Here is a 27242-nt window from a genome sequence, read left to right on the forward strand (position 1 = left end):
GCTGTGACTTTGTCTCATTGTATTTATGGGCATTGGAGTGTTTCCCAGACACTGAAGACATTGCCACCTTTTCTCTGGAGAACAGAGCCTCTATCAGCTCACATGCTATCTTCTTTTTTTTTTCCTGGGGAGATGATGATGTGTTTTCCTTTATGATCACTCCTTTTGCTAGCTCCACCTGAAAAGTAAAAACATGTTAAAGTTACCACAGAGAACAACCTCAAATATCTGCACTGAGAGAAAATTCTGTTTGTTGTTTGTCTTCATCAACGCTGGATGGATTGCGGTGTGAAAACTAACCCTTGTCTGCTGTGGGTGGAGGGTTTGGGTGGGGTGGAGTCACAGTGGAGGTTGGAGGTTGCAGAGAAGAGGCTTTTAGCACATGGAAAACTTTCACTTAGACTGCTAGTCCCAAAACAAACACACCTTTCTTAATATTTGTGAAAATGTTAATGTTTACACCCATTAAAGTTAATGCACCACTAGAGATGACATTACAGCGCACACATCCAGATTACATTAACATTATTTATTGATTGAACTACACTGTATCTGAATTTTAAGCTATCTGTTAATAATTAAAGTGGCATCCAGAAAGCAAGCAGAGTACAGAGAACATTGCCAGAAATATTTAATGGTTTATTTGGCAGTAAGAAATGTTTTCCAATACTTTGGTAATAAATTTAATTGTGGCAGATAATGATGCTGTTACAGTTTCAAATGGGAGCATTTGCTTGTTCATTGCTTTCACACTTCAACTGAAAACCTTTGTTTTTGTTTTGTTTTTTTGTTTGTTTTTTACTGTTGGTCAGGTGAAATAAATGTTTTTAATTTTAAAGGTCCAGTGTGTAAGATTTAAGGGGACATACTGGCAGAAATTGAATTTAATGTAATAAGTATGTTTTTCATAGTGTATTATCTCCTGAATATTAGAATCATTGTGTTTTAGTTACCTTAGAATGAGATGTTTATATCCACATAGCGAGCGGGTCCTTGTCTATGGAGATCACCATGATGCACCGCCATGTTTCTAAAGCAGCCCAGAATGGACAAACCAAACACTGGCTCTAAATAGGGCCATTTCATTTTTGTGCTTTCACATTGGCCAGTGAAGTTAGAAGCCCATCTGTGACAAGCAGCGTCAGAAAAAACAGACCTTTTAAAAATGAAACTGCTTTATTGAGTATTTTTACAGATTTAAAGAGAAAGGGACCTCTGCAGGTAATTCAGCTATTGCTTAAATCCTCCTGAAGATCAGGATCTTAAGTTATCAGAGAAAAATGATGAGCACATATTACCAGGTGCTAGGCTAATGGCCGTTTCCGACATGCCAAACAGCGTTAGAGAAGCACTGATTTGTAATGTGAAACTGCTTTATTCTGTGTTTTTACCAGTTTAAATTACTGAGTCCGTTGGTTTTGGAGGGGTGACTCATGGTGAAACCTCCTGAATGTCTGCATCAGAAATAAGGTGAGCACACATTCAGTTTTTTGAGAAAAAAGGTGAGCACACATAGCTGTCACTGGGTGAGGGTCCTGTCTATGATCTGCCAAACAGCATAAAAACGTGAAACTGCTTTATTCTGTAATTTTTTTACCGGTTTTAATCACCTGGTCAACAGGAGAGACCTCTGCAGATAATTTGGCTCCCAGTTAAAAAAACCTATTGAACAACTAAAAAGTTTCAGCTGGTTACCATCTGTAGTCCTCACCACCAGACACCACTTAAACTACTTAAATCTTACATACCGTTCCTGTAACACATCTCTTTGGGCTATTGTAACTTGCATCAGCCATGTTTTAAATGATCAAAATCTGGCATTTTATTTTATCATTTGCAATCTACATAGCCCTAGCTAAAAGTTTAGCTATGCATATACACACTCTTTTGATCACTCACTTTCCTCAAATCCTTCATCTCGTAGAGAAAGCAGGGTAACTCGAAAAACACACACACACACTTAAACTGTATAAATTTCAGTATTTCAGCAAATGCATGATTCAGTATAATCTACAAATTGTCTCTCAGTTGTTACAATAACAGCCAAACTGTTTTCTATTATCATTTTTATGCAGCAGTTAAAGCCACCTCCGCACTGTAAGCAAGCTATGGTCCTTTTCTCATATAAGCCCCTCAGGGCAGACCAGTCCCTTATAGTATTAAAAGCTTTATGTGTTAAAAGTTTATGTGTTAACTAAATGTATATTTTGATTATAAGAAAATTGAGGTCTTTATTTTGGAGTCTGAGCTGTCAACATGGCGACAATATTTTGATGGCAAATCCAACGAAGTGCTCTTACAGTTGTACCAGTTTGTGGTAATGTGGAATTTTGTGGTTGTCTTGACAACCTTAATTTGACCAAGAGTGACATTCAGATGTTTGTTTAATATGAATACCTGACAAATTTTCAACTTCAATAAGAGACAGGCATGTCGGTCTGGCATTTTCTTTCGTCAGCTCTCTCAGCCTGTGGTTTGCTCTGCAGAGCTTCATAAGAAATTCTGATTTGACTTTGTCCCCCATGTCAACGTCTCTCTCTCTCTCTCTCTCTCTCTCTCTCTCTCTGTAGCCTGCAAACAAACAGAGTTAAAATGAAAATAACAACTGTCAAATAACAGTTCTGGGTGAAACACAGAAAACAGATCACTTCTGTCCATAAAGAATGTATGTCCATTAATATTTATGCTTAAAAGAACATGTATTTTTGTGTGAGGAATCACTCTAGATCTGACATTGAACAAAAAATATTCACATAAAACTCAGTGCGTAAGGAAAAGCCTGGAAATTGGAATCATACTGAGAGATAGTTATTTTCAGTTAGATTAGTTTGGGCCTCATAACATAATAAGTATCGGACTGTGAACTAACCATATACTGATCATATTAAAAGTCACTATATCAAATAGCTAACGAGGCATGTGACAGATGATGCAACTTCATTAAAAAAGAGAGTATCAGAATTTTCTGATTTCCTTCCAAAAAGTTGATTCTAATCAAAATCTTATATTAATAGGAGAAAAAAGTGTCTGAGTCTAGTCAAAAACGTTGGTTTATATTACGTGTTGTTATGTCGTGCGTAAGTAAAAAAATACATAAATGTTAACAAAACCTTTAAATTCTCAAATATCACTCAGCATGGGTCCGTCTATAATCAAAAGAACATGCAAGAGGATTGGCTTTAAGCCAGTCTGTGTGGAAGCTCTCACTGACAATGTGTCACAAAAAAGATACTGCCAAAGTCGTTTATTTAAAACATTTTGTTGGCCTAAAGAAATGTTTGTTTGTTTTAGATAAATCATTTTGAGTATTCATATGAATTATACCGTTATTTTTGCAAATTAAGCTAACAGCCTACTGTAGGAATCTAGTGCTTACAACAAGGTTATATTAAAAAAATATATATATATTTTTCATGTTAATGGCTAGTGGTGGTATCGACACATCTCTGTAGAATCCTGACCGGATGTTGATACTTTGTTGTACGGAAGTGATGCGACATTTAATGGTCCTATGGAGCGCCCACCAACTACAGACGTTTCAAACTCGGTAAATTCAGTCACTCATTTTGAACGAAGCTGTCACAATGAACGTCGTATACTTTCTCTTTAGTCAGAATTTTTTTTAATTTAGATGGCAATGCCATGACATTGACAGTGACATGATTACTGACTTTAGTGCAGCAGTGGTGCAATTATGAGGATAAAAATTGCAATTCTGCAGAATTAATCACTTTTATCCTTAGCTGACGACACGACCTTTGAAATACACTTAGTTTAGTCACCATAACATCACAAAAACTCGATACCACACAAAACGGTGGTATTCCCAGCAATATTTTCCAGATGTGTTGATTATAATGTGCGCTCAGTGAGTATGTGTATTGTCCGACTGTTCGTGAAGGCATCGCAAGGTAAACGGTAGCAATGTGGCTCGGTGGTTGAACGGGAGGAAGAGGATTGATCCACATGATTGGATACATCGACCTACGTTTACCGTAATTTGAAATTAATTCCCCTTTGACTGATGGAGTTTGCAAATGTAGCTGCGAAGGCTATGACATGTTTTGACAGCTCGGCTTGCTTGTAAGCTAACGTGGCTAGCTAACGTAGACTAGCTAGCTCGCGAACAGCTTTTTAATGGTAACACGAACAACATTAGCTGAGGTAGGCAGCTCACCTCTCTGTCTAATGTCACTTCTGTAATTGGCATTTTTAGTAATTTTACTGTACTATGGTCTTCAGAAGACAACAGTTTCTTAGCGCTAGTTCGTGTTAATGTAATTTAACGTTAGCTAACGTTGCAATAGGAAATGCCCTAAAGTATAAGGTTTTGGGACAGTTAGCTACCGTTAGTTAATAATATGTAGAAGAGATGACATTTTACCAAACAGACTCAGTGTCAAACGGCACAGCCATTTCTCAGTAGCATTCATAAAACTGACTAGCTTGAATTGTTTGTGCTGTTTTCCCGTATGTGTAACGTAAACATTAGAACTTTTGTGCTTAGAAAAACATTCATGCTAAAGCGTTACCAGCATTTGTAACGGTAAACATTAACACATTTTTAAGTTCAGTTGTCTTCGAGTGTTGGCCCTATATGTAACAGACCTGTTTATCCAGTATGTATGGATACTAGTAGTTCCAGTCTGGCATGAATGTTGCTGTATGCTTTTGTTTACATCCTGATCACATGGGCCCTTTAAAGTCTTGCAAATATGCACTGCTTACTGTAGCCTACAGCTGTGTAACATTAGCTGCTTGATTTGAATAACTTGTAAATAAATTTAATCAAAGTGAGGTGTCATGTCCTGATGTTCCACTGAGCACAACTCACAGCCTGCATGTTGCTTGCATCATGAGGAAAGGTCATTAATAGAAACAGGTATTTTTCCATTGTGCTAAAGCAGTGGTACTAAGCTACCTTTTGCTAATAGGGCGGTTGTGGCAGATGTAGATTGGCAGTGTCACCACCTATCACATTAATGCCAGGTGTTTGCTAAGTAAGACAGTAGTCCACCTATGGTAGGACGCCATGTACCTGTCAATATGCTTTAAAAGCTACAACTTAGATCAATAAGCTTTACTTTAACTCTCTATAAGATTTGTCGTCTGGAGGTTGTCCTGTTAGTAGTACAAGGATTTGTTGATTGAATTATTTTTGGACATGGATGTGTCTCTATATTTTGTAAAGGTTTTATATACATTAAGCTACTAATCTTGATGGAACACATTCCTCCCCTTTAATCTAAAATATATAAGCATTCAGAATTATGTTGAGTTGTACTCTCTGGTGCCTCAGTCATAACTGCTGTCTTGGTGTTCTCACTTATGTTTGTCTTTGCCTAACCTACAGGTCATGCATGCAGCCGAGCCTCTAGCCCACGCTTTGTACACCCCCGGCCCTTGAGCCAGTGCCCTTCCAGTAGGTGGAGGCTCTTCCTCCCTCTAGCCTCTGTTTCTCCCCACTGCCCCCATCAGCCCCAGAGTTCCCTATGTTAACCCTCTTGAGCATGTTTTACTATATCTGTCTGCGGCGACGCTCCAGGAGTGGGACTCGAGGCGAGGCCCTGACCAGTCGGCGGGCTGTGGAGTCCGGCCAGCGGGCAGTGTTGCCAGTGAGTGTGGAGGTGGAGCAGTATGCCAAGGAGGTTCTGGACTTCAGCTCCCACTATGGCAGCGAGAATAGCATGTCCTACACCATGTGGAACCTGGCTGGGGTACCAAACGTCTACCCCAGCTCAGGGGACTTCACCCAGACGGCTGTATTCAGAGCTTATGGGACGTGGTGGGAACAATGTGCCAGTGCTCCGCCACCTTTCCGCCGCACCCCTAAAGGATTCCACAGCCAGGATTATATTGAACTAGGCTTTGAGGAGCCTGTCTACCCTACAGCAGTGGAAGTGCTTGAGACTTATTACCCTGGAGCCATCGTCCAGATTTTAGCCTGCTCTCACAACCCCTTCTCCCAGAACCCACCTACTGATGTCAGGTAAAGACAACCATCTGTCCAGGAAACCGTCATCAGTCATTCTCAGTGTGCCAAAAAAATGTTTAGATAATTAACACTAATAAGAAAACCATGCAATACCAGCAGGTACACATGACTTAGAACCCAGTCTTCTAGTATTTGGAATGAACCCTGGAGATATTACTGACTTTATTTGAATTATTTTGTGTTTTTTACTTGTATTATTATGCTCTTACTAATCGACCTGGCATTTGCAGTATTTATTAAAGTTGGCTTTCCTTTATTATTCCCCTTTGTTTATAAAAACATGCCATTGGATTGTTATAGAGAGTCCTCCATAAATAATGTTTATGGCTACTTTAAGAAATTGTTCAACTCCTACAGCATCCTAGCAGAGCAGCACTCAAGTTTCTGCTAACAGTGAAACCAAAAGGCACAAATGTAAGCCTGAAGTTTTAGTGGTAATAGTCTTAAGAGAAACTGTAAGCAGGGTAATATATAATGTTGTATTTGATTGATGAACTGACTGATATGATTAAGCACCTGTTAAACCTGATAAAACAGGGAACTTGTACATATGGTAGTTACTTTTGTAGAACCAACCTCATCAATTCAGTATTAGCTATGAACCAGAAGTGAACTTAAGCTGACTTTTTTACTCTGGCAGAGACACACTCTGTAATAAGCCTTAAGGAGCATATTTATGCACAACACTGAAATGACACTGTGTGCCAAATTTCAATTCATCCCAATTTGTCATTTATGTTTTTTTGGGCACAGCTGTATTATTAATGAAAAATGATTTATATTTTAATATGTTTTTGGCAGTTAACTCCTATCTCTTTTTTTTATCAACCAGCATACACCAGTATTTGTTGGACAGTCATAAAGTTTACAGTGAACTGGAATTTCTCTAGTTCCTTGTCTGATTCATAAAAAGAAAGATGATAAACAAGTCTCTTTTTGAAAAATTGCTTCTTTAGGCATGTTTGTCTGCATACAGGGGGCTGAGTAGGAATACAAGGTCAGCATCCTACATGAAAATTCATTTTCAAATGTTATTGGCTGGCCTGGTGTCCTTGGAGAGAGCCTCCATAAGAGTACCAAAAGAGAAATGGATTTCTAACCAGTGTCAAAATGAACATAATGAGACCTTTACCTGTTGCCAAAAACAAAAATCTGTTTGGTTCAGTTCAAACAAACTCATGTCCGTTTGCCTGGTTAATACAGTTGATTTGGGCTGGTGCGAAAGCTGTCAGTTGAACTCTTCCTCTGACTAAACAACAGAATTGAGACAGCTTGAAAGGGTAGGTCTCAGGTGCGGTTCCTTTGCGGTGTGAAAGCCAATAAACTAACCACAGGACTTCATGACAACAGATATGTGATTTTAGCATGATTTCAAAAGCTAAGCTAATAAAAAAATCCATCTGCTGATCATTAAATTTGCTCATAAAGCAATATTATAAATTATATGAATAAGAACATGTATATAACTATTATGTGCAAATCATTTGGTAACCATGGTGACACATATGTGCATCAGGATGGGTATTTTCCCTGATTAAAAAGCTGTTAAAACTGCTGTGCTTATATTCGACTCAGTGTCCTTTGTCAGTGCATTAAGTCCATTAAAAAGAATCTAACAGTGATCTCACAGTAATAAACCCCGAATCATCACTGTACAAGACGCCTCGTTTTCATCCTGTCTCTACCTGTATTTCATTATTTAATTTGCAGTCTAATAATGCTTATATTAAGTTATTTCTTTGTGAGCTCCTTGTGACACCAGCAAGCAGAAATATGCACATCAGAAACATTAAAGTGCTGCATAAACGTCCTGATGATGCAGGATGACAGTTGCCATAACTGTCTAGTCAACGACATGTCAGTCGCCACAACTACATGTTTACCCCTCTTGGTTCTTTTGTAAAAGGTCAGTGTGAACAATAAACCTGATCAGACGATGTATCATATTTTTTTTCCTTGGTCACGACTAAATGAACTGAACTAGAGATGTGAAAGCCCCCAAGGAATCCTACTTTATAATCATACTGTAATTATGGTATAACTCATATCCTCTGCAAGGCTATGGTGTGGACAGCAGGAGGGAACTAAAATAGTTAATCACTGCACATCAATCGTCCTTTACGAGTCTTTGCTGAAGATGTGAGACTGAAGTCAGGGAGTGCAATCCTGAAGGATCATGAATGTGGTCAGGTGTTACAAGACATATAAAGCACCATAGTGCCATTGCAGAGTCAAATAAATGACTGCACAGATCCAGTGGATGGTGTGCACAGTGCTACAGGTAGACTGGAGCCCACAAATCAACACCGTGTTACAGGTCTATTTTCAGGGGGGATAAAAAACTGTGATCAAAGATACCCACCTATGGCTTTACAGTACAATTCTATGTTTGTTCCAGGTGGGAGGTGCTGTGGTCAGGAGAGCCCACCAAGATGCTGACCCCCCAGGCACGTCAGTTTTCCCCCACCATCAAGCATATCAACTTCCCCACTAACCTGCTGCGTCTGGAGGTCAACAGCTCTCTGCTGGACTACTACACTGAGCTGGATGCTGTCATCCTGAGAGGGGTAAAAGAGAGGCCCATGCTGGCCCTCTATAAGATGCCTGTCATTGACATTAATGACCTGAGTGACAGCGAGGAGGAGCTGTCTGATGTTGGAGGTCCATTCAGACAAGGAGATAACAAGCACCAGAGGACAGGCAATGGCTACTTTGACAGACTGCCCTATGAGGTGATTACAGATGTTAACGATGTGTACACTCAATCACTCAGAGTAGATACACACAGAATTCAATTTTTGTTTTTCAGACGTGATTCTTTAACTGAACAGTTTTCCTCTAAACATACAAGTTTACATTTAGTGTTACTTATGCGACACATTAATACTTTTCTTTCCTTAGAAAATATTTGTAAAGCCGGTGCTTTAAGTGTTTTGAGTTCCTCATTCTTATCATCCATGTTTACCACTTTGCAGTCTTCTTCTTCACTGCCCATGTGCATTGCAGCCTTTCTTGACATATTATTGCCACCTGAAGATCAGCGGAATAGTGCGAAACCATTGGCAGGGCTGTGTATCATGGACCCTGTGAACGTGTGTATATGTATGCACATGCAAATAGGGACCTACTCATAAAAACACAGCTCCACAGTGCTACTAGAGGTCAAAAGCTCCACAGGATACCTTAAAGCCAGTGCCAGTAAATCTTGGGTGTCTGATTGCTTTTCACATTTAAGCATGAAAAGAAGTAACTTGAATTTTGTCGCATGATTTTAGAAATATTACAAATTTACAGATGTCAGTAAACTGCACAACCTTCCAGTCAGGGGCTTTCCCGTTGCGCGTGCTTAAATTTGGTTGCCTACAACTCACAGTTTTTCATTTTATTATTATTATTATTAGTAGTAGTAGTATTCGGTGTACTGTAAGCCTAAAACTAACAATATTTTTTGTAATTATTACTGAATCTGTTGAATATCTCCACCAGGTATAAGCTTAAAGGCAATCATGTGTCTGGTTGTGTGTTTGCGTGCTTGAGTGAGTGAGTGAGTGTATCTGTCTGTCCGCGGCTAATCTCACCAACTATTGAACCAATCAGCCCCATAATTTGTGAGCACATTTATGACTGTATGCTTAAGGACCTCTCATGGTTGCAGTGATTTACAGTTGTTCAAAACCCTAATTTATTAACTGCTCTGTTTTATACCCTCATTGGCTGCTGACTCCTCTTAACTAGCTGATAGGGGCCCCAAGTGATGAACAAAATCAAATAGCAAAAGCATAGAGCAAGAAAGGTTTCTAGCAGTCAGCTTGGCCAAAAACAATAAGCCTTACCGCCTGTTGTAGGCAACGTTTGGCCTTCGTCATGGCTTGAAGACTCACATCCATTGAAAAGTTTGGTCTCATTTTGAACAGGAGCCTTGGCAGATTAATTCCATACCTGATATGATATAATCCACTGAAGTTAGGCAGTTATCTCTGTCACCATTTTGACTGTAAGGGATCCAAGAGGGACAATTTGAGCATGTGCAGCTGCGTGGTGTATTTTGCTTGAGTGGCAGTGTTTAGCTCCAGGGGCCGCCTAGCGGAGATCTTTACGCTATGAGTGCACGTTTCTAGTTTTTTTAGTTATTTTTTTAGTTAGTTATTTTAAAGTCAATGTAATGTCATTAGGTAGCAGCCCAATGTGACATCTTCCAATTTCTTGTTTTGTCTGATCAACAGTCCAAAATCCTAACATGAAATCCTCACATTTAAGAAGCATGAGCCAGAGAATGTTTGTCACTTTTGCATTATAAATTACTTTTAATCAACTAATCATTTACTTGACTGTTTTAGCAGTAAGACACTGCAGCACATTTACATTTCATCTGCCTGACATAGAGAACTCAAGTAGAAAAGTTTTGCCTCTTTTTGTCACCTTATCCAACGAAATAATTCATATAATTATCTGTCACAATATTACATAGATTCTTTTAAAATGACTGCTGATCATAACTTACAATAATCTCCAAGGTCATCAGCAACACCTTGCCCTAAAATGATTACATGTGCCCCGGAGTGTAAATGCACACTGTAATAACAAGTATTCCACACAAACACACACACGAGCATTGTGGCTTGGACTCATTCTGACACTTGATCTTGTGTGCACTCACGGACACAGAGTCATTTTCATGCCATACAGACGTATCATGTTGTCTATAGCGAGCTTCAAAACACCGGCAGTACTCTTGATATTCGTTCTCTTATCTCCTCTCCAAACCACTGCCATTAACAGCAGTCTTCACAACCGCCGTGTGTTTGTTTCAGAAACACAATATAGCTATTATCTGTCAGCTGATACCCGCTTGAACACCGTGTATTGTTAATTCACTGCAACACACACTCACACGAGCACAGTCATTCTTTCTCTTTGAGAGGCACACGAACACAGTGCAAAACAAGCCGGCTCACCTCTCCACTGATCCTGCTATCAGTGCTTTGTGTCCCAGATAAACACTATTTAGATCTGCCTGACAGAGGGGACGCAATTAACATTCTCCAGACTACTCTGTTATTCTCTGTTCTCCACTACATTCTACTACTCTTCAGTGTTCTGTATTATACTTTGCTTTCTGCTATGTTCTCCTACCAGATCTAACAATCCTCTGTTTTCTCTCCTGTTTCTTTTTGTCTCCCTTCCCTCATCTAACCCCTTCCTTTCTTTTCTCCTACCCAATCTCCCCATCTTCCATCCACAGCTCATCCAGCTGATACTGAGCCACCTGACCCTGCCAGACCTCTGCCGTCTGGCCCAGAGCTGTAAGCTGCTGCACCAGCACTGCTGCGACCCACTGCAGTACACCCAGCTGAGTCTGCAGCCCTACTGGAGCCGGCTGAATGACGCCTCCTTAGGACACCTGCAGAGCCGCTGCACCCTCCTCCAGAGGCTCAACCTGTCCTGGACCGGCAACCGCGGTGCTCTCACCCTGACCGGCTTCAGCAGGTCAGACTGTCAGCGAGCCACAAGTGCTAGAAGACAAGGATGTGACCTTGGAAAACTAGCAAATACTCACAAGCATTTGTTTCATGGGGTGAAATGCTGAGACAAAGGAAACTGATTAAAACCTTTTCTAGGTATTAGGTTGCTGTTGTGGGATGAATTTATTCTTCTCATGTCTTTCCCTCTCCTTCCATTCTCCCCCTCAGCTTCATGAAGGCCTGTGGTCTCAGCCTGGCCTGCCTGGAGCTGTCTTGCTGCCACTTCTTGAACGAGGCCTGTCTGGAGGTCATCTCTCAGACTTGTCCCAGGCTGCAGGAGCTCAACCTGTCCTCCTGCGACCGCCTCCACCCACAGGCCTTCACACACATCTCCAAATTAACAGGCCTCCGTAGGCTGGTGCTCTACCGGACCAAGATAGAGGTAGGCACGGTCAACACTGTATCTGGGCAACCACAATCAGAATGACATTTTCACCTGCGCACTTACATCTGTCCTGTCCAAATACAGCAGGTAGACTGGTTAATGATATGTTTGTATTTCAAATGGCTGCCCTGGCTGTTTGTAATATTGGAATATAAGAGTTGCGTAGTTACCTTGTAGACATGTAAGGCTACACTTCTACACCTTTTCAGTATTAAATATGACTTAATATAGAGGGAATATCATGTCTAGAAGTAATAGTTGGATTCTGTTAACTTTGAAGAAGTTACATTTACTGTCATGTCAGATTTTCACAAGTCATTGAATTATTAGAATATATTGAAATAAAGAGATGTGTAATTCACAGCAGGAAAGGCTCAGGCTTTCTGATCAATTTTATGAAATATTTGGGAATTCTGTAAGCAGGTCAGTTAACATTGATAACGCAGTTGTAATGGATTTTCAAAATGAACATTGTACTGAGCTTTTATAGGACATCTAGTCTTTGTTGGCTTGAAATTAAGTTTTGCAGTTCATTTTAGAGCATGTAAGCAGCAGTTGACATATGTTTTCATGACATTAAGCAAACTACATCTGCTGATGAAGACTGTGTTATATGGTTGGAAGCTCTACGCTGAGAGTCAGTAAGTCAGTTAGTATAAATGGTAGTTTACAGTACAGATACAGTACATTTCCTGTGAACCGTATCTCTGTCTTCTGTCGCAACTATGTTGTAAGCTGGTCATGAGCACAAGATGCCAAAATCATCACAAGTCAGTATTAAAGATCAGATGCTAGGCTAATTAGCATACAGATGGATAAATCACATCTCTTAGCTAATTACAAAGCAGAAAAAAGGCCTTGGTGAGTATTCATGTTACCAACAGCAAAAAGACTGACATGCCTGGACCTCAGCATGTTCACTTGACATTAACATGAGCATCAAAACATGAGCTGTTTTGTGGTCACTCCTTATTACCCCACTGCTTCATGTTTTTTGCGTTCTCAATTCAGGGCAGTTCCTGTTATGAATTTTGTTTTGCTGCAGTGGTAATTGTTTTCTCTCTTGTTTGCAGACATTCTGCAGAGTAAATTTATCTAGTGCTGGCAGAGGAGATGATTGTGTCTTTGGAACTGTTTGAAACAAAACTATATAGTGCTGCTTCTGCTACAGGAGGTAGCTCGCATGATTTCCGGTGTACCAAGAAACTACAGTATGTCTACAGTAAAACACAGTAAGCCCAGTCTTAGTGGACCAGTTTTAGCTTTTCACCCTTTGCACCCAAGTCATACCTACTCACACCTCCTTGTCACAGGTTGCATACAGTAGGTCTATAAGCTGTGATTAGTTCAACCAAAGAGTGATTTCCCTTTTTTAGATTGTTTCATTTTGATGGTTTTTAGAGGCCTGAAGAGGAAAAACAAAGATTTAATCAAAAGAAAAGTGAATCATCTCAAGGCCCTTCAGACTTATTTTTTGACCTCTTGGGTGGTCCCAGTCCACAAGTTTGAAATAGGAGCATAAGCTGCTGGCTGCAGTTTGTTCTGTACATACTGAATAGCTTCATTTATAAGAAAATAATTGTATTGTAAAGGTTTAACCTCAGTTTGATAAAGCTCTCAGAAGCCCTGCCCTTAATGTCAAGCTAATGGTCTCCACAAGCTGCTGATTTGATGGTATGCGTTTTCGGTTGGATGTAGCTCATTCTATGTTGTTGTCTTCTGAGATGAACTGAGTCAACTCTGAGCCCAGGGGATCTTAAAGACCCACACTGCATGTGTTCAGGTTCAGGCCTGTCTGACGTGTAAAACCACTGTATTGTGTTTTGGTGTTACACCTCAGCGTTTCTCCAGTGTTTGTCATGTTTCAGAGCGGCGTCGTGGGCAGAAGGCAGTGTAGAGTTTCTGCGGTGGAGCCAGGCAGCGTGCTGCAGGTTGTTTATACCCAGGCAGACAGAGCAAGCTGTGTGTCTGTTTGAGACCCTGACATCTCAGCTGTCATTACCCTGTCACTGCTCTAATTAAATGGCTAGCTCGCCAGAGAGAGGCGTTTATAAAGATGCCAGCGACAGACTCGAGCACACACACCAAACACACACACACACACACACTAAAGGCTTTCACTTTCATGTCTGACACTTTCTCCTGCCACTGAGGTACATGTGTTGGCAGTTGCAGTGTTGAATTCCCATAACTCTATCCATGCTGAAGAGCCACTGGAGAGGTCTCTGTCCTCAGTATTCTTGACTTTGTAAGGAGACATAAAAACTAGCTGTTGAGCTGTATTAAATTCCCTTAAATACAATAAGTATTACCTGAGTGCCCCAGGCAGCAGACAGGAAATCACTTAGGAGGAACTTTGGATGACATGACTGGACACGTTTCCATTATTTAAGTGTATGTTGTTGTTTTAATATATAGCTTTTAGATTTACACTCAGATAAAATGTCTGGGGTTTAGTTTGTTGCAGAACATGTTGCTCCAATACAGCACTTATTTGAATCAAGTTTCCTTTTTTCCGTCTTTTCTGTGTTTTGTCCTCTTTTGTTTCCTTATTTGTTGTGATGCAAGGGTCTAATGACGCTTTTTCATTGGCACTTTTGGCCATGCTGGGTCAAACCATGCTGCGTTGATTTATGTTTCCATTACCAGTTTAAACATGCAAGTTTTTCTGCCCTAGATGGACCATCTCAGGACAGGGTGTCTGCAGGTTCTACAGTCTTACAAATGTCTTCAATTCTAAAAAGTCATGAAATAGACTTACATTTGATTTTGTCAGGTCTTGATTGTCACAAAAATGAATATTATTTGTTTTATCTATTTTTCAAAATGAGTCAAGCTCTTCTGCTTGATGGTGTTAAAAATCTTAAAGCCTACAACCGAACCAAATACTGTCTTTTTACTGTATACTTGCACTCACCTGTTGTAGATTAACCTAACTAACCTAAGCATATTACTGCATAAAACCCCCCTCTGCACAGTCCTACAAAAACAGTACCTACCTTTATACTTACCTCTAATTCTTTCAAAATGATCTTGAAAAGGTCTTAAAAAGCATTAAATGTAAGTGTCTGACACCTGTAGACACCCTGCAGGAGTCGGGTCAAAGGGCGCCCAACCGCCTTCAAGCAGGTTGTGGTGATGTCAGATGGACTTTGTCATCATTCAGTGTTGATTTTAGATCCATTCAGTCATTCCATTTCCATTTTTCAAGCAATAAACAGTAGACATCAAGCAAAATCGTAACAGCAGGCTGAAAATCCATGATTGTAAGTAGCTGGTTACTAACAGCTCATGCACAGTGCGATAGTAAACAACACTAAAGAGGGCGCTTTTAGGTGTCATAACTCAAGACAAGCGCATCATCATTTAAAGACACACCTTCAAACAGATAGCTCTGCTGTATGGAGATGCAAATCTTAAATTCAAAATGGGTCAAGCCAAGGCAGCACAGGCATATGGAAAAGTGGTATTGATGCCCCTCCCACTGTCTTGGAGGACATTCTGGCCAACCTCCTCAGGTGGTGGGCTGACATCGGAGGGTTGTGAGCTTAATTAAGCTCACCTGGGCGTTACAGGCTATAAAATCTGACCAATGTGTTGCCTCTGTCTCTCCCTTCCTACAGCCGACATCCACCCTGCATCATCCTCCTTTGTGTTTGTCCCCTCAGCACCTCCACAGCACATATGCCACACATCTCTGCATTGCTTGCATTAGTGTTATTGCTGATTTACACACTCCATTGTTCATCTGAGTTAACCTTAGTGTAATAAATTCTTTATTTTATGTAAAACTCTTGTGTGGAGTCCCTCCATGTCACATTCCCTGAACCAGTTTGTGACATTTATTACAAATCCAAACTGGAATGGATAAAAATTTTTGAAACAAAAATATAATACAGTACTGTTGTGTCTTTCTCCTTGTTGTCTCCGCAGCAAACGGCTATTCTGAGCATCTTGACTTTCTGCATAGAGCTGAGACACCTCAACCTAGGAAGCTGTGTGAGGGTGAGAATGTACACACACACACACACACACACACACACACACACACACACAAACACAAACACACACAGGAAGAAGTCCAAATAAAACACAATCTGTTAACTACACAACCCACCATGTGGCCTTGTTGGATAGCAGCTTGTCCAAAAGATGGCAGAGACATCAGTAGTGTAGCAATAATTGAGCTGCTAACAATAAACTGGTTGGGTGTTAAATCCATAAAGGGCAGTGATAATGAGACTGAACACAACTGAGTGAATACTTTATTGTCTATCTTTGATTTCAGCCTCTCTTCACAGTCCTTAAACATATTTCTCTCATTACTGACTGTCTAATGTCGGCCTTACACCAAATGACTTTTCAAGCAATTTCACTGTCACAGACTTATTTCCAATGTCAGAATAAAATTATGAAAGTTTGGCATTCCCGTCATCTCAATGGTTTGGTGAAAGGTGGTCATTAAACTCAGTGTGAGCTGTTTTTTAGTCTTTTCCTGTCTTGATGTACCGACAAAATCAAACGTGTTCAATGTTGTAAGTTTTTAGTCTTGGCTCATGCAGATACTGAAATTCAATGACATGAACATTGTCATCGACTAACAGCTGTGCTCTCTCAAGTGCCAAACAAGAAGCAGCAAACCAGGTAGATATTAAACATGGAGGGGATTCCAGGGGGGTGCAAGAAAGTCTCTGTTTTCCTGTGGAGAAGCAGGAGAAACTGGTGGAGTTGTGGAGTGAACAAGATTTTGTGTTTAATTTGGCATGTATCTGATCCACCAAACGGCACTTATTTTATGTAGAAATCTTAATTTTTGAAGCAGCTCGACTCACATTTCCACAGTCTCCTCCCACTAAAATAGCAAACAGCTAACCAATGGAGGCTGGTGGGGCGACACAATCCAAAATGTAAAGTTTGTACGTAAATACAGTTTATCTTCATAGATTATATTGATGTTGAATTGACAAGAATATCGCCGACATATGACACCTTTTATCTTGTGTCTCCAGAGCCGTGGGTTTTTACGGACACATTAGGAAATGTTAATATGTCCTACTTCTTAAAGGGAGTTTGGCGTAATATTTTCCACAAGGAGCAGGGTGGGAAATAATCTCAAAAGGAATCTAGTTGTATTCTTGCAAATAGTGACCCCTAGATTTTGCATACTCTTATAGTGTGTGACTAAAAACTCAGGTTGTCTTTAGATGTGAGAGGTTGTCAGAATTGAGTCTTTAAAAGTCTTTTCAAAGTCTGCTAGTGTGTGGTCGGCATAATATGCACTCACCTGGTCTCAGACTGACTGAGTGACTCAGTAACTCACACACCCATTTTGTCACGAGCTGTTTTTCCATCCAGTTGATGGATACTTGATGCAGAATTTCAAACTATGATGTAGGTAGTGAGAAAAGGTGAAAAGCAATTCAAAACTTCAGCAGTTTCCTCGAGTCCTCATTGGTGATGAAGCTATGCAGAACTTAACAATGGAAATGCATAACAACAGCAACTCTTTCAGCCAAAAGTTGTAATATCCGTCCACTTCTAACTCAGAGGAATGTTCTACATGCTGTCATTACTATGGATAAGGTGTCTGCACTGGCTATACGGCTGTTAAATTGTGTTTCTTTGCTTTCATCACTGGATGAAAGGATGAAATATGGCCAACATTAACTGACACCAAAGAACAATAACAGCTCCGCAAACACAAATCAGTTCTTCTCTCTGGTCAAGGTGTTCTCAGTCGGTGCTTTGTTCTCTCTTGTGGAAGTCAGGTTGTGTCCCTCAAACCAGGCGATGCAGCTAATCAGCTTTTCAATATCGCTACATTTCAAACGTTTCCTCAAAATACACAAGACAAGACAACTTATTACCTCGTTTCTTCTGACAGCATCATTTTCTCACTCCTGTAGGATATCCTGAAGGCAATTTAATGAATTCTTTGACTGTTTGACCTGCTGCGGAGGAAGAGCATTTTATGGTCACAGAATTATTGCCTCTTGATAACGTTGCTTATGACAGCCAGACATAGTAACCGTTTACAAATCATATCCTTACTACCAGCTCAGTGGCCTAGCAGTAGAGTGTCTGCCCTGAGAATGGGCCAGGTCATACCAAGACTATAAAAATGCGCTATCTCTGAACCAATTGCAACATTTGAGGAGGCTGCAGCAGAGTTTCATATTTGAGGCTTAATTTTAAAGCTGATGTGGAGTCTCCAAAGGCTCTCCATGAAGCACCAAACAGTCTGTTGCTCTGCAAATGTGTCACATGATGGAGAGAGTGTGAATACTTAACTGCTGCCTGTCTCCACTGCAGATTGAGGACTATGATGTTGTGGCCAGTATGCTAGCCGCTCGCTGTCGCTCACTCTGCTCGCTGGACCTGTGGCGCTGCAGAAACCTGACTGATCGAGGCCTGGCTGAGCTTGTCTCTGGCTGCAGGTAGGTAGTACCAATGGGTTCAGTGCTGTAAACACTGTTTGTCTTGTTTCATTTTCTTGCTTTGACTGTGCTGGAACTGTATTGTCCTCCTTCTTAGTGCTGTAAAGCAGTATAGCAGATGAAATGTGTCACTACACAATATAAATATAGTGTACAGACCAGTAAAGGCTACCAATATTCTCAGTGATTACCTTGTGCTTGTTAAATCTCATAGGAGCTATTTTAATTTTTTAAAGGCAACACATATAATCTTACTAAGCACCATTTATTTAGATTGCACTCTATACAGTTAACACATTGTAAACACAAACAACTCAATATGGCAGCTGTAGACCACAGAGGCAAAGCAGAGCTCATCTGTTTTAAGCGAGTGTCTGAATTTGTGGACTCCAGTGCTCTCCTGCCTGGTATGTGTTTGCTCAGGATGCTGGAGGAGTTGGACCTGGGCTGGTGTCCCACACTGCAGAGCAGCACCAGATGTTTCCAGCACCTCGCCCGCAGCCTGCCCAGCCTACGCAAACTCTTTCTCACAGCCAACCGCACTGTCTGCGACTCAGACGTAGAGGAGCTGGCTGCCTGCTGCCCCTCGCTGCAGCACCTCGACATACTGGGTAACCTCTTACCTTACACATGTGGATATATCTTCATAATGGGACTGCACCTGATGATTATTCTTTTATTGATTTATCTAACAATCATTTTCCCTTTAATCAACTAACCTAATGACTAATTATTGATTATTCTAAAGATTATTATTTTATTAATTTATTTTTTTTCTTTTTTTCTTAAAAGATTATTTTTTGGGGCTTTTTGCCTTTAATGGACAGGACAGTGTGAAATTAGGAGAGAGAGAGAGAGAGAGAGAGAGAGAGAGAGAGAGAGTGGGGAGACAACTCACCACCGCTGCAGCAAGGCATCGCCTCTGTACATGGGGCACTTGCACAGCTACCGATGCCACTGAAGATTGTTTTATTTATTGATTAATCCTACAATTATTTTGTCAGTTAATCATCTAACCTAATGACTAATTTATTGATTAGTCTAATGATTATTTTTTTATTACTCTATTAATTCAACACCTATATTACCCAAAAGTAAATAACAAAAACATGTCTCATAAATATTTAAATATTTTATTCAATCATCTTCTCTTGAAAATAATCACGATGGCAGCATATTTTAAAATTACTCCTATTTCTACGTCACTATTGTGTTATGATAATAATAATAATAATAATAGGCGCTATATGTCAGATACCTTATCAGAAAGTACTGGACCTCAAATTTAAAAGCATTGCTGTAACACATACATTAATTTAATAACTGTATATCACAGCAGTCCTTTCCGTGATCTAGAGAATCAGTATTTTTTCTTAAGTACTTGACTTGGCATGGTTATGACATGGATTTATTTAATCACTGGAGTAATATGCATTTAAGATAATTACTGGCAAATGTATTTTTGCATCAGTGTTGGGCGAGGAAAATAACAAACGATTTACAGACTCTAACAGCGCACTGTAATGTTAGCCGTTTTCTTGCTCGTGTATGCCGCTGAAGTACACAGAAAATATAAAACTGTCAAATAACAACGTCAAATGTCATACGTGGTATCATTAGTAGTGGTGCAGAAAGTTTAAGTGACTACTACTAAAAGTACTAACAGAAACACGTTCAGCGTGTTGATAATCCTGACATATCATGCTTGGGTGGGGACAAAATGTTAACAGAGCAGTGCTGTCTGCTGCCGTCTTAACAAAGAGCTCCGGGATGTTTTCACTTCGAGTGTCTGTGCGCTACAGTTATTCTCCTGTGAGAATGCATTTTCACTTTGTAGGCGAGGTTTTCAGCTGCAGCTGGTTCTCCGGAGGAATCCATGCTTTCTCCAGGTGCAGCTTACTTTATCGACGTGCTTTCGTAATTGGTGACGTCAATTAGGTTGATGAATCGCCCCACCCCTACGTCATAATCATTGGTCATTTATAGATCTGTCATGATAATTAGGTTATGGTCTTATCAGGGTCAGCAAAAATGATTGAGGTCATATCCATGTATTGTACAGCATGATATTGCCCTTGTGTTTACATGCATGTTTAGAAGAATGTCACCAAAATTTTAGCTAATATGAAGCCAGAATAAACAGCAGGGTTTCCGACCAAAGCGCTAAAGCATTTTTTTTTTTTTACAGCACCTAAGACGAGTGAACAAAAAGAAAAACTATGCTGAGACATGTGTCACTGTCATTTCTGATCAAATTAAAAGTTCATTGCTCTTTGCAACTGCATTATTAAGCTATTGTATTATCATTATATCAGTTTCATAACACGGGTCTTAACATTGACATTAATGTTGTTTGTTGAGGTTATTTCTAGTACTAAATATATTATCCACCAAAAGTGGCTATCATGACAGACCTAGTCATTTATTAAATATTTGTTAATGGTGTTCATAATCAATTTATTTGACTTAAGCAACTAATATGTTTCTCATATATCTTGACATCTAGCACTGTGGAGCATGGTTGGATGTCAAAGTTAACAGCAGCAGACCCAGAGGAGCCTCTGAGGACAGAATCACAGCCATGTTAATATGTAACCATAGCCATATGTTTCATGGCTCGATGTCAACAATGTTGCCTTGTTCTTTACGCATGGCTGTCATCACAAGTGTGACTAAGGGACTGTGTCAAAGAATCATGGAAATAAATTTGCATGGTGCACTTCATGTGTACATGTTCCTGTTTTTTTTTTCCCTTTGATTTGAATTTTTCTACTTAAATTTCAAATTTAAGACTATCATGTATACACTTTTCTTTTTCATGATCATACCTGTAAAACCTTTTTTCCCCTCACAGTTCTTGCATGATACTTTGCCCGCAGTCAGTTACAGTCTTGTGAGTATGCAATGTGAAAGGTGATTGTTGGTATGATCGCTCATACCACACTCACACTGATGACTTGGCCATGACAGGTGGGAGCTGTGCATATTTTCTGGGATAAACACACATATTTTCCGAATGCTTGCATTTATTTGTGACTTTGCAGGGTCATAAATTGAGGCATCACTTTACATCGCACATGTCTGTGGCAAATCCCAAGTTTGCATTTGAGAATTTCTTAAAAAAGTTAACTGCGAACAGAAACCCAAATAATCTGCTTAATATTAATATGAATAAAATACTGCTCGCTAAGCAACGTTGCAACAGCATCCCACCGCAGTAACTGCTGTGCACAAACACTATAGTTCCAGTTGCATAAGGTGATGGGCTTGGCAGGAGAATAGCATGACAGGTGTTTTTCCCGGCTGGCTCTGCTGGTGTGGCCGTTACAGGTGTGCTTTAGCAGCTGGGTTGGTCTGTATGCTGGAGGGTAAATTATATGGTGCAAGTAATAAAGACGATGCTTGTTATTTGGGTCTGGACAACATTATAGGTGTCAGTTGCAGGCATAAGTGATTTTTTTTCACTTAATTTACTCAGACGTTTGCAGATGCCGTTTATTGTTTGTGTGGATTTACTTACTTGATCTCATTTCTCTGTTCTTGTTATGTTTTTGTCGTGTATCTTTCTATGTGGCTGGCCTCATGTTCAGGTACACGACTGGTGAGTGCTGCCTCACTGAAGAAACTCCTCCAGTCTTGTCCACGACTCCTCCTCCTGGACGTCTCCTTCTGTTCGCAGATAGACATGCGGGTCGTTCAAGAGCTCTCCGGCCTCTTCCCCAATGTGGCCATCAAGAAGAGCTTCACTCAGTGACCCCAGCGCCGTCTCATTTCCCACAGTCCAGAGGAAGTAAGAGGAGGGAAGTGCTCGCCAGCAGATACTGCCCCAAAGTGAATAAGAGGCAGGTCAGATGCTGTAGGAGATTGCTGACCCGCCTGCATCTGTATCACAGACGAGATCTTCTTTTAGCGGATCAGTAAATACAGCAGTTGCGCTGGGTGAGGAGGTTCTTTGGATTAACTGTCTGAACACAAACAACCACAGACTTGCAGTCACAGGATTAAAGAACGTGAGACTTTTTAGTAGTTATGTTTTTTGGACACTTTAAATCAGGGTCGTTGCAGTAAAGCTGCTACATCTTCCCAGAATCTGAATCACCACTCATGTATTGCCAAGCAACACAAGGCTCGGAAATATGCCTTGGTACTGGGTGCAAAACACAAAACAAAAACATTTGTGAGCAATCCTCCTTTGAACATCTTGTCAGGACAACAAAAAGGGACAAAAAATGTGTGAAGCATACCCTTATTGGAAACTGTTGGAAAAGCTGCTGTAGGATTTGTTAGTCTCATATTTATTTTAGCTGGTAACATAATTACAGATCAGGGCCTTGGTCAGTGCCTTGTCAGAATGTGCAGCAATTATGCTGGCTGTTGGAATGCACAGGGGTCATTCTGAAGGCATCTGACAACATCAAGCCAGTTTGATTTAATTGTAAGAAATCATACTTGATGCTTTTGTGTTTGAAGGTATCAGGAGCTTTAAGGGTGAAAACAAAGGAGTGAACGGAGCCTTATTTCACACTGTGTTGTGTGGATTATGTCAACTTAAACCTTAATGCAAGTATCACAAGTTATTTGTTGTGAAGAATCATACACAAGGATCTCAAGTTGAAAAGAAACACACCACAAACTGTTGTTGCACCTGAGATTCACTGTCATGTTTTCATTAGAAACATGTAAGAACTTGTGAAAAAACAGACTAACAGAGTAACATTTGTTTTAATTTACACATGAGCTATAAATGCAGAAGTAGAAAAAACACCCAGGGCATCAAATCAACAGACTGACTCATTTAGAATAAAGCACTGGGAAGTGACAGTCCAAAAATATACAGTTAACAATGATATCAACTGCAGCAAATCCTCACATTGGAGAAGCTGAAAAGTGACTGAAATTTAATACAATAATTAGTAAATTACCCAGTTTGCAATTAGTTGTCTGTCAGATCACTTAAAAGTTAATCAGCCAATCATTTCAGGTCTAATAAAAAAACTATGTCTAACGTAGCAAATCCATTAAAACATTTCTGATAGCATAATACTGAGAAGTCTGCAACCACAGCAAATGTGTTCCAGTTAAAGGTATACTATGCAGGATTTTACTAAAATGCGATGTATTCACTCCAAGACTGCCCCCTGAAAGTCAGAGATTCGAATCATCAGTTAGAGACCCCCTGCCAGTCTGTGTTCAGTGTACTTCTGGGGAGGCTTTGGCCCCCAGATTTGCTGCAGAGTGAGCGCTCTTCACTTTCACACTACTACAGGCAGCTGCAGACACAGAGGCAGCTGTCTTTCGCTGTTTACAGACAGTAACTTAGAATTCCTGCATAGTGTACCTTTATTGTTTCACTACATTTACCCTACAGATGGATATGATAATGATTTAGTAATTAGGAAAGAGCTTTATTTAAGATTGTGGCGTGGTAGGTGCCTTCTTTATCGACTATGACACAACAAGAACTACTTAAAACTTAACCTGAGACTTTGATTGGATTAGATCTGTAGATAACGTCACCAGATCCAATGTGCCTGATTCAGGTCAATTTCTGTTTTAAGTCTGCCCTTTAAATTAAACAGGGTGCTTCATTGTTTCCTTTTTGGTTATATAAGAACAGTTTACATTGGCCAAGTCAGGAAAAAAATCAGGTCAGGGTTTTAAGTCAGCCAAGGGCAAAGTAAAAGGTAATATTGGATTAATAACTGTGTTTGCTTACAGATCATTATTTTCATTCGTAATTGCTTGGCTGTGTAATTTTGAAGGAATAATGAGTGATTTTTGCCTCCAAAGATAAATGATTAAGTTCGAAAGTCACCAGTTCACAATGCTTTTGTGATGTTGCGTGCTTTTCCTGTTGTCTTTCACGCCAAGCTGTCTGTCACTGCTGTTTGACTACAGCCACCTATTTAGGTATTTACCTACCAAAATGAAGCTCCAATAGGAAGGAATACTGTGGAATAAGTTGAAGATAGTACGTTAAACGTTGTTAGATATTCTATGTGACCTCAGTATTTTGTCCTGAAACTCAGGGGTTTTAATATTTCATCTGGTTGTAATTTTTTTTTTTTTTTACACATACTTAGCTCCAAAAACCAGCACAGCAGACATCTTTACAGAGCGCACTGAATCAGCTCTGAGGTTATCTGTCGTCAGTGTTGCTCTTAAACAACAAACACACATGAAACAAACGATCACTTAGCACTGATGTAAACGTTCTAGCTTATTGGGTTGCAGTAATTGTATGATTGTGAAAACATATTGCTGTCCGTGATTATTTAATTTTTTGTAATATATGAAGCCACAGTTGTAATGTGACAGAAGTGCTTACGAAGCATTTCTTTTTTGAAAGAAAAAAAACTTGAAGTTTTATTTTAAGCACATGCTACTGTACTAGTCAATATTTGTGCCTTATACTCCTGTTTGAATGTGGTGTGGTGTCCATGTGGTATAGATTGTAGTGAAGTGCTTTGCTTATACGCCCTTCAACCAAAGTAATACGCAGAAACCTGGTCTTTAATCCCACAACACTATATGACCAGTTTATACGCCATATACTCTATATCAGCCATGGTAATTATTATGCAAAATAATATTTATTTATACTTCCCTGTGTGATAAAAATGTTATGTAAACTCGTTATCCTTATATACACAAATAGTAACACACATTTGGGGAAAATCAGTGGTTTTGATTTTATTGCCCAAATGAGAGGAATGATATTAGTTTCATCTTACTGCATTCAGTTTGTCTGGCCTAACAGACCACAAAGAAGAAAGGGTAACACTTTACTTGAAGGTGTCATAACTATGACATGACACAGTCATGAACCTGTCATGAACATTATGTACATGTCTTAAACGTTTATGACTGCTGTCATTAAGTGTCATTCGGTTTTTGTAATGACAAGTTGACATTGTTTGGCTTGTCTTGATTATGACAACTTGACATTAATCAAAGTGGCATTACCAGAAGATCTCTTTGTCATGACAAGATGACATTAAATTTGTTTGGGATGTCCTTATTATGACAGCTTGACATTAACTAGGATGACATTACCAGAGGATGTCTTTGCCATAACAACTTGAAATGAACAAGAAATGCACTTCTTTTTGTGTTTATGACAAGTTGACATAATGATTATTATTGTTATGACAAAGACATCTTCTGGTAATGTCACTTTAATTAATGTCAAGTTGTCATAATCAAGACAACCCAAACAATGTCAACTTGTCATTACAAAAACCGAATGACACTTAGTGACAGCAGTCATAAACGTTTATGACATGTTCATAATGTTTATGACAAGTTCATGACAGTATCATGTCATAGTTATGACAGTGTCATGTCACCCTTATGTAGATACCTTCAAGTAAAGTGTTAGCAAAGAAAGTGAATTTTTGTCATAGCACTAAGCACAAGCAGCAAACCACAAAGAATGGAAGCAGAGGGAAACTGTTAACGTAGCACCGTCAACTGGAGAAAAAGTGGAGATAAAAATGTAAATGTTGAGCTTTGGTGCTGTGAATGTGAATATTGGGAGTGCCAGACAGGTTGTGAACACAGAACTCTAAAGTGAACAAGACACAAGGATCTAGTAGTGACTAGCTTGCTAACTACAGAGATACTTTGTGTGCATAAGTTGGTTTTGAAGCATATTATGTCTTTTCGCTTTTGAAAATGCACTGTAGCATGTGCTGTAGCCACCACTAAGAACACAGGTCATGTTCTTATTTTGGGGGAGGGGTTGGTATTTGAAAGACCTGAAATGACTTAATGTTCTGTGAATACACTCAAATTACATTTAGTTGTGTTTTTAAATCTTATTCTCATGATGTTTTAGAGGTAAAGGAGCTGTATGCGACATTAAGAGCTTATCTTTGATTTTGAGTTTGAGCTGTCTGCATGTGTGGGTCTTACCGTGGATATGGCTGAGCTGGCGGTTAGCAGCTAACAGTGCATACAGCTCCCTTAATATCTCTGAATGTGTTACTGTGAATCCTGGCTACAGTTTTGATGCTAGCAGTTACCCGCTTCCATTCTTTGTGCTAAGCTAGGTTAAACATGCCACCAAACAATCTTTGTCCTGAATGCCCAGATTTTAGATCGATATCAACCTTCTAATGTGAGCGTGGGTTTGATGGGAAACCCCACAGTGCTGGAGTGTCCCATTAAAATTGTACTTATGTTGAAATGTATATATTTTCAGTCTGCTTTGTGTTTTAAACAGAATGGGTGTGGTAACAGTGTGACACACCAGCCCTCCCATTCAGATGATGCAAGTATTACTTCAGTGAGTCGAAAGCAGGCAGTTAACAATGAAAGCTTATTCTAGCTGGGTGACTCTAAGCCAAGAAGTGCATCGACACATATGCCTGTCCCGCCCAAATCCAGGCAGTCAGTTTGAATATATTTTGAGATAATTATTTCTCAAATGACTATAGCAACACAGTGAAAACACTGACAATGTATAGTGTGTACAGCAACTATCTGCAACGGCATTTATTTAATAACAAAGACTATTTGAACATTCTCAGATGGTCACTGTCTGACTGATAGAGCAGTTTGGTTCAACACCTCCCGATGTTTGTGTTGTTTTAGCTCCCTACCTTGAGTGAGTGGAACGGCCCTGCTTTTCTCTAATGAATATGCATTCTCTTCTTCTCCTACTCTGGATGTGTGATCAACCTTTGTGCCATTGGTAGGATATGCAGTGATGCTCCCTGTGCTGCAGTGTGAAAGCCACTGTTGTGTGAAAAAGATTGTACCTCTGTCATGATGAAACTGGGTGCTTCACTTTCACCAGATTTTAAATAAACTGGAGGCTTACGACTGATGCAGCTCTGGGCTCTGTGTCTGTGTGGCTCCTTTTAATGCTCTCAGCTCCTCTGATCCTGGAAGGACAT

The 27242-nt window shown here is 39.8% G+C and overlaps 1 protein-coding gene across 4 annotated transcripts; it reads left to right on the forward strand.

The window, feature by feature from the left end:
• The first annotated feature begins 3488 nt into the window (after positions 1-3488).
• On the forward strand, positions 3489-27172 carry fbxl4 (F-box and leucine-rich repeat protein 4). Of its 4 annotated transcripts, none has more exons than XM_078171963.1 (9): positions 3489-3547; positions 5354-5989; positions 8394-8727; positions 11238-11482; positions 11686-11899; positions 15836-15907; positions 18215-18339; positions 18763-18950; positions 21930-27172. In XM_078171963.1, the coding sequence occupies exons 2-9, from the start codon at positions 5493-5495 to the stop codon at positions 22091-22093; spliced, it is 1839 nt and encodes a 612-aa protein (XP_078028089.1). In that variant the 5' UTR covers positions 3489-3547; positions 5354-5492; the 3' UTR covers positions 22094-27172. The 4 variants fall into 4 exon arrangements, with proteins under 4 accessions (XP_078028089.1, XP_078028090.1, XP_033496630.1 ...); XM_078171964.1 differs by lacking the exons at positions 3489-3547; positions 21930-27172 and adding exons at positions 3591-3995; positions 20846-21063; XM_033640739.2 differs by lacking the exon at positions 3489-3547 and adding an exon at positions 3593-3995.
• Positions 27173-27242: the final 70 nt, after the last annotated feature.

This window comes from Epinephelus lanceolatus, chromosome 10, assembly GCF_041903045.1.
Source record: "Epinephelus lanceolatus isolate andai-2023 chromosome 10, ASM4190304v1, whole genome shotgun sequence".
NCBI classification, from domain to species: domain Eukaryota; kingdom Metazoa; phylum Chordata; class Actinopteri; order Perciformes; family Serranidae; genus Epinephelus; species Epinephelus lanceolatus.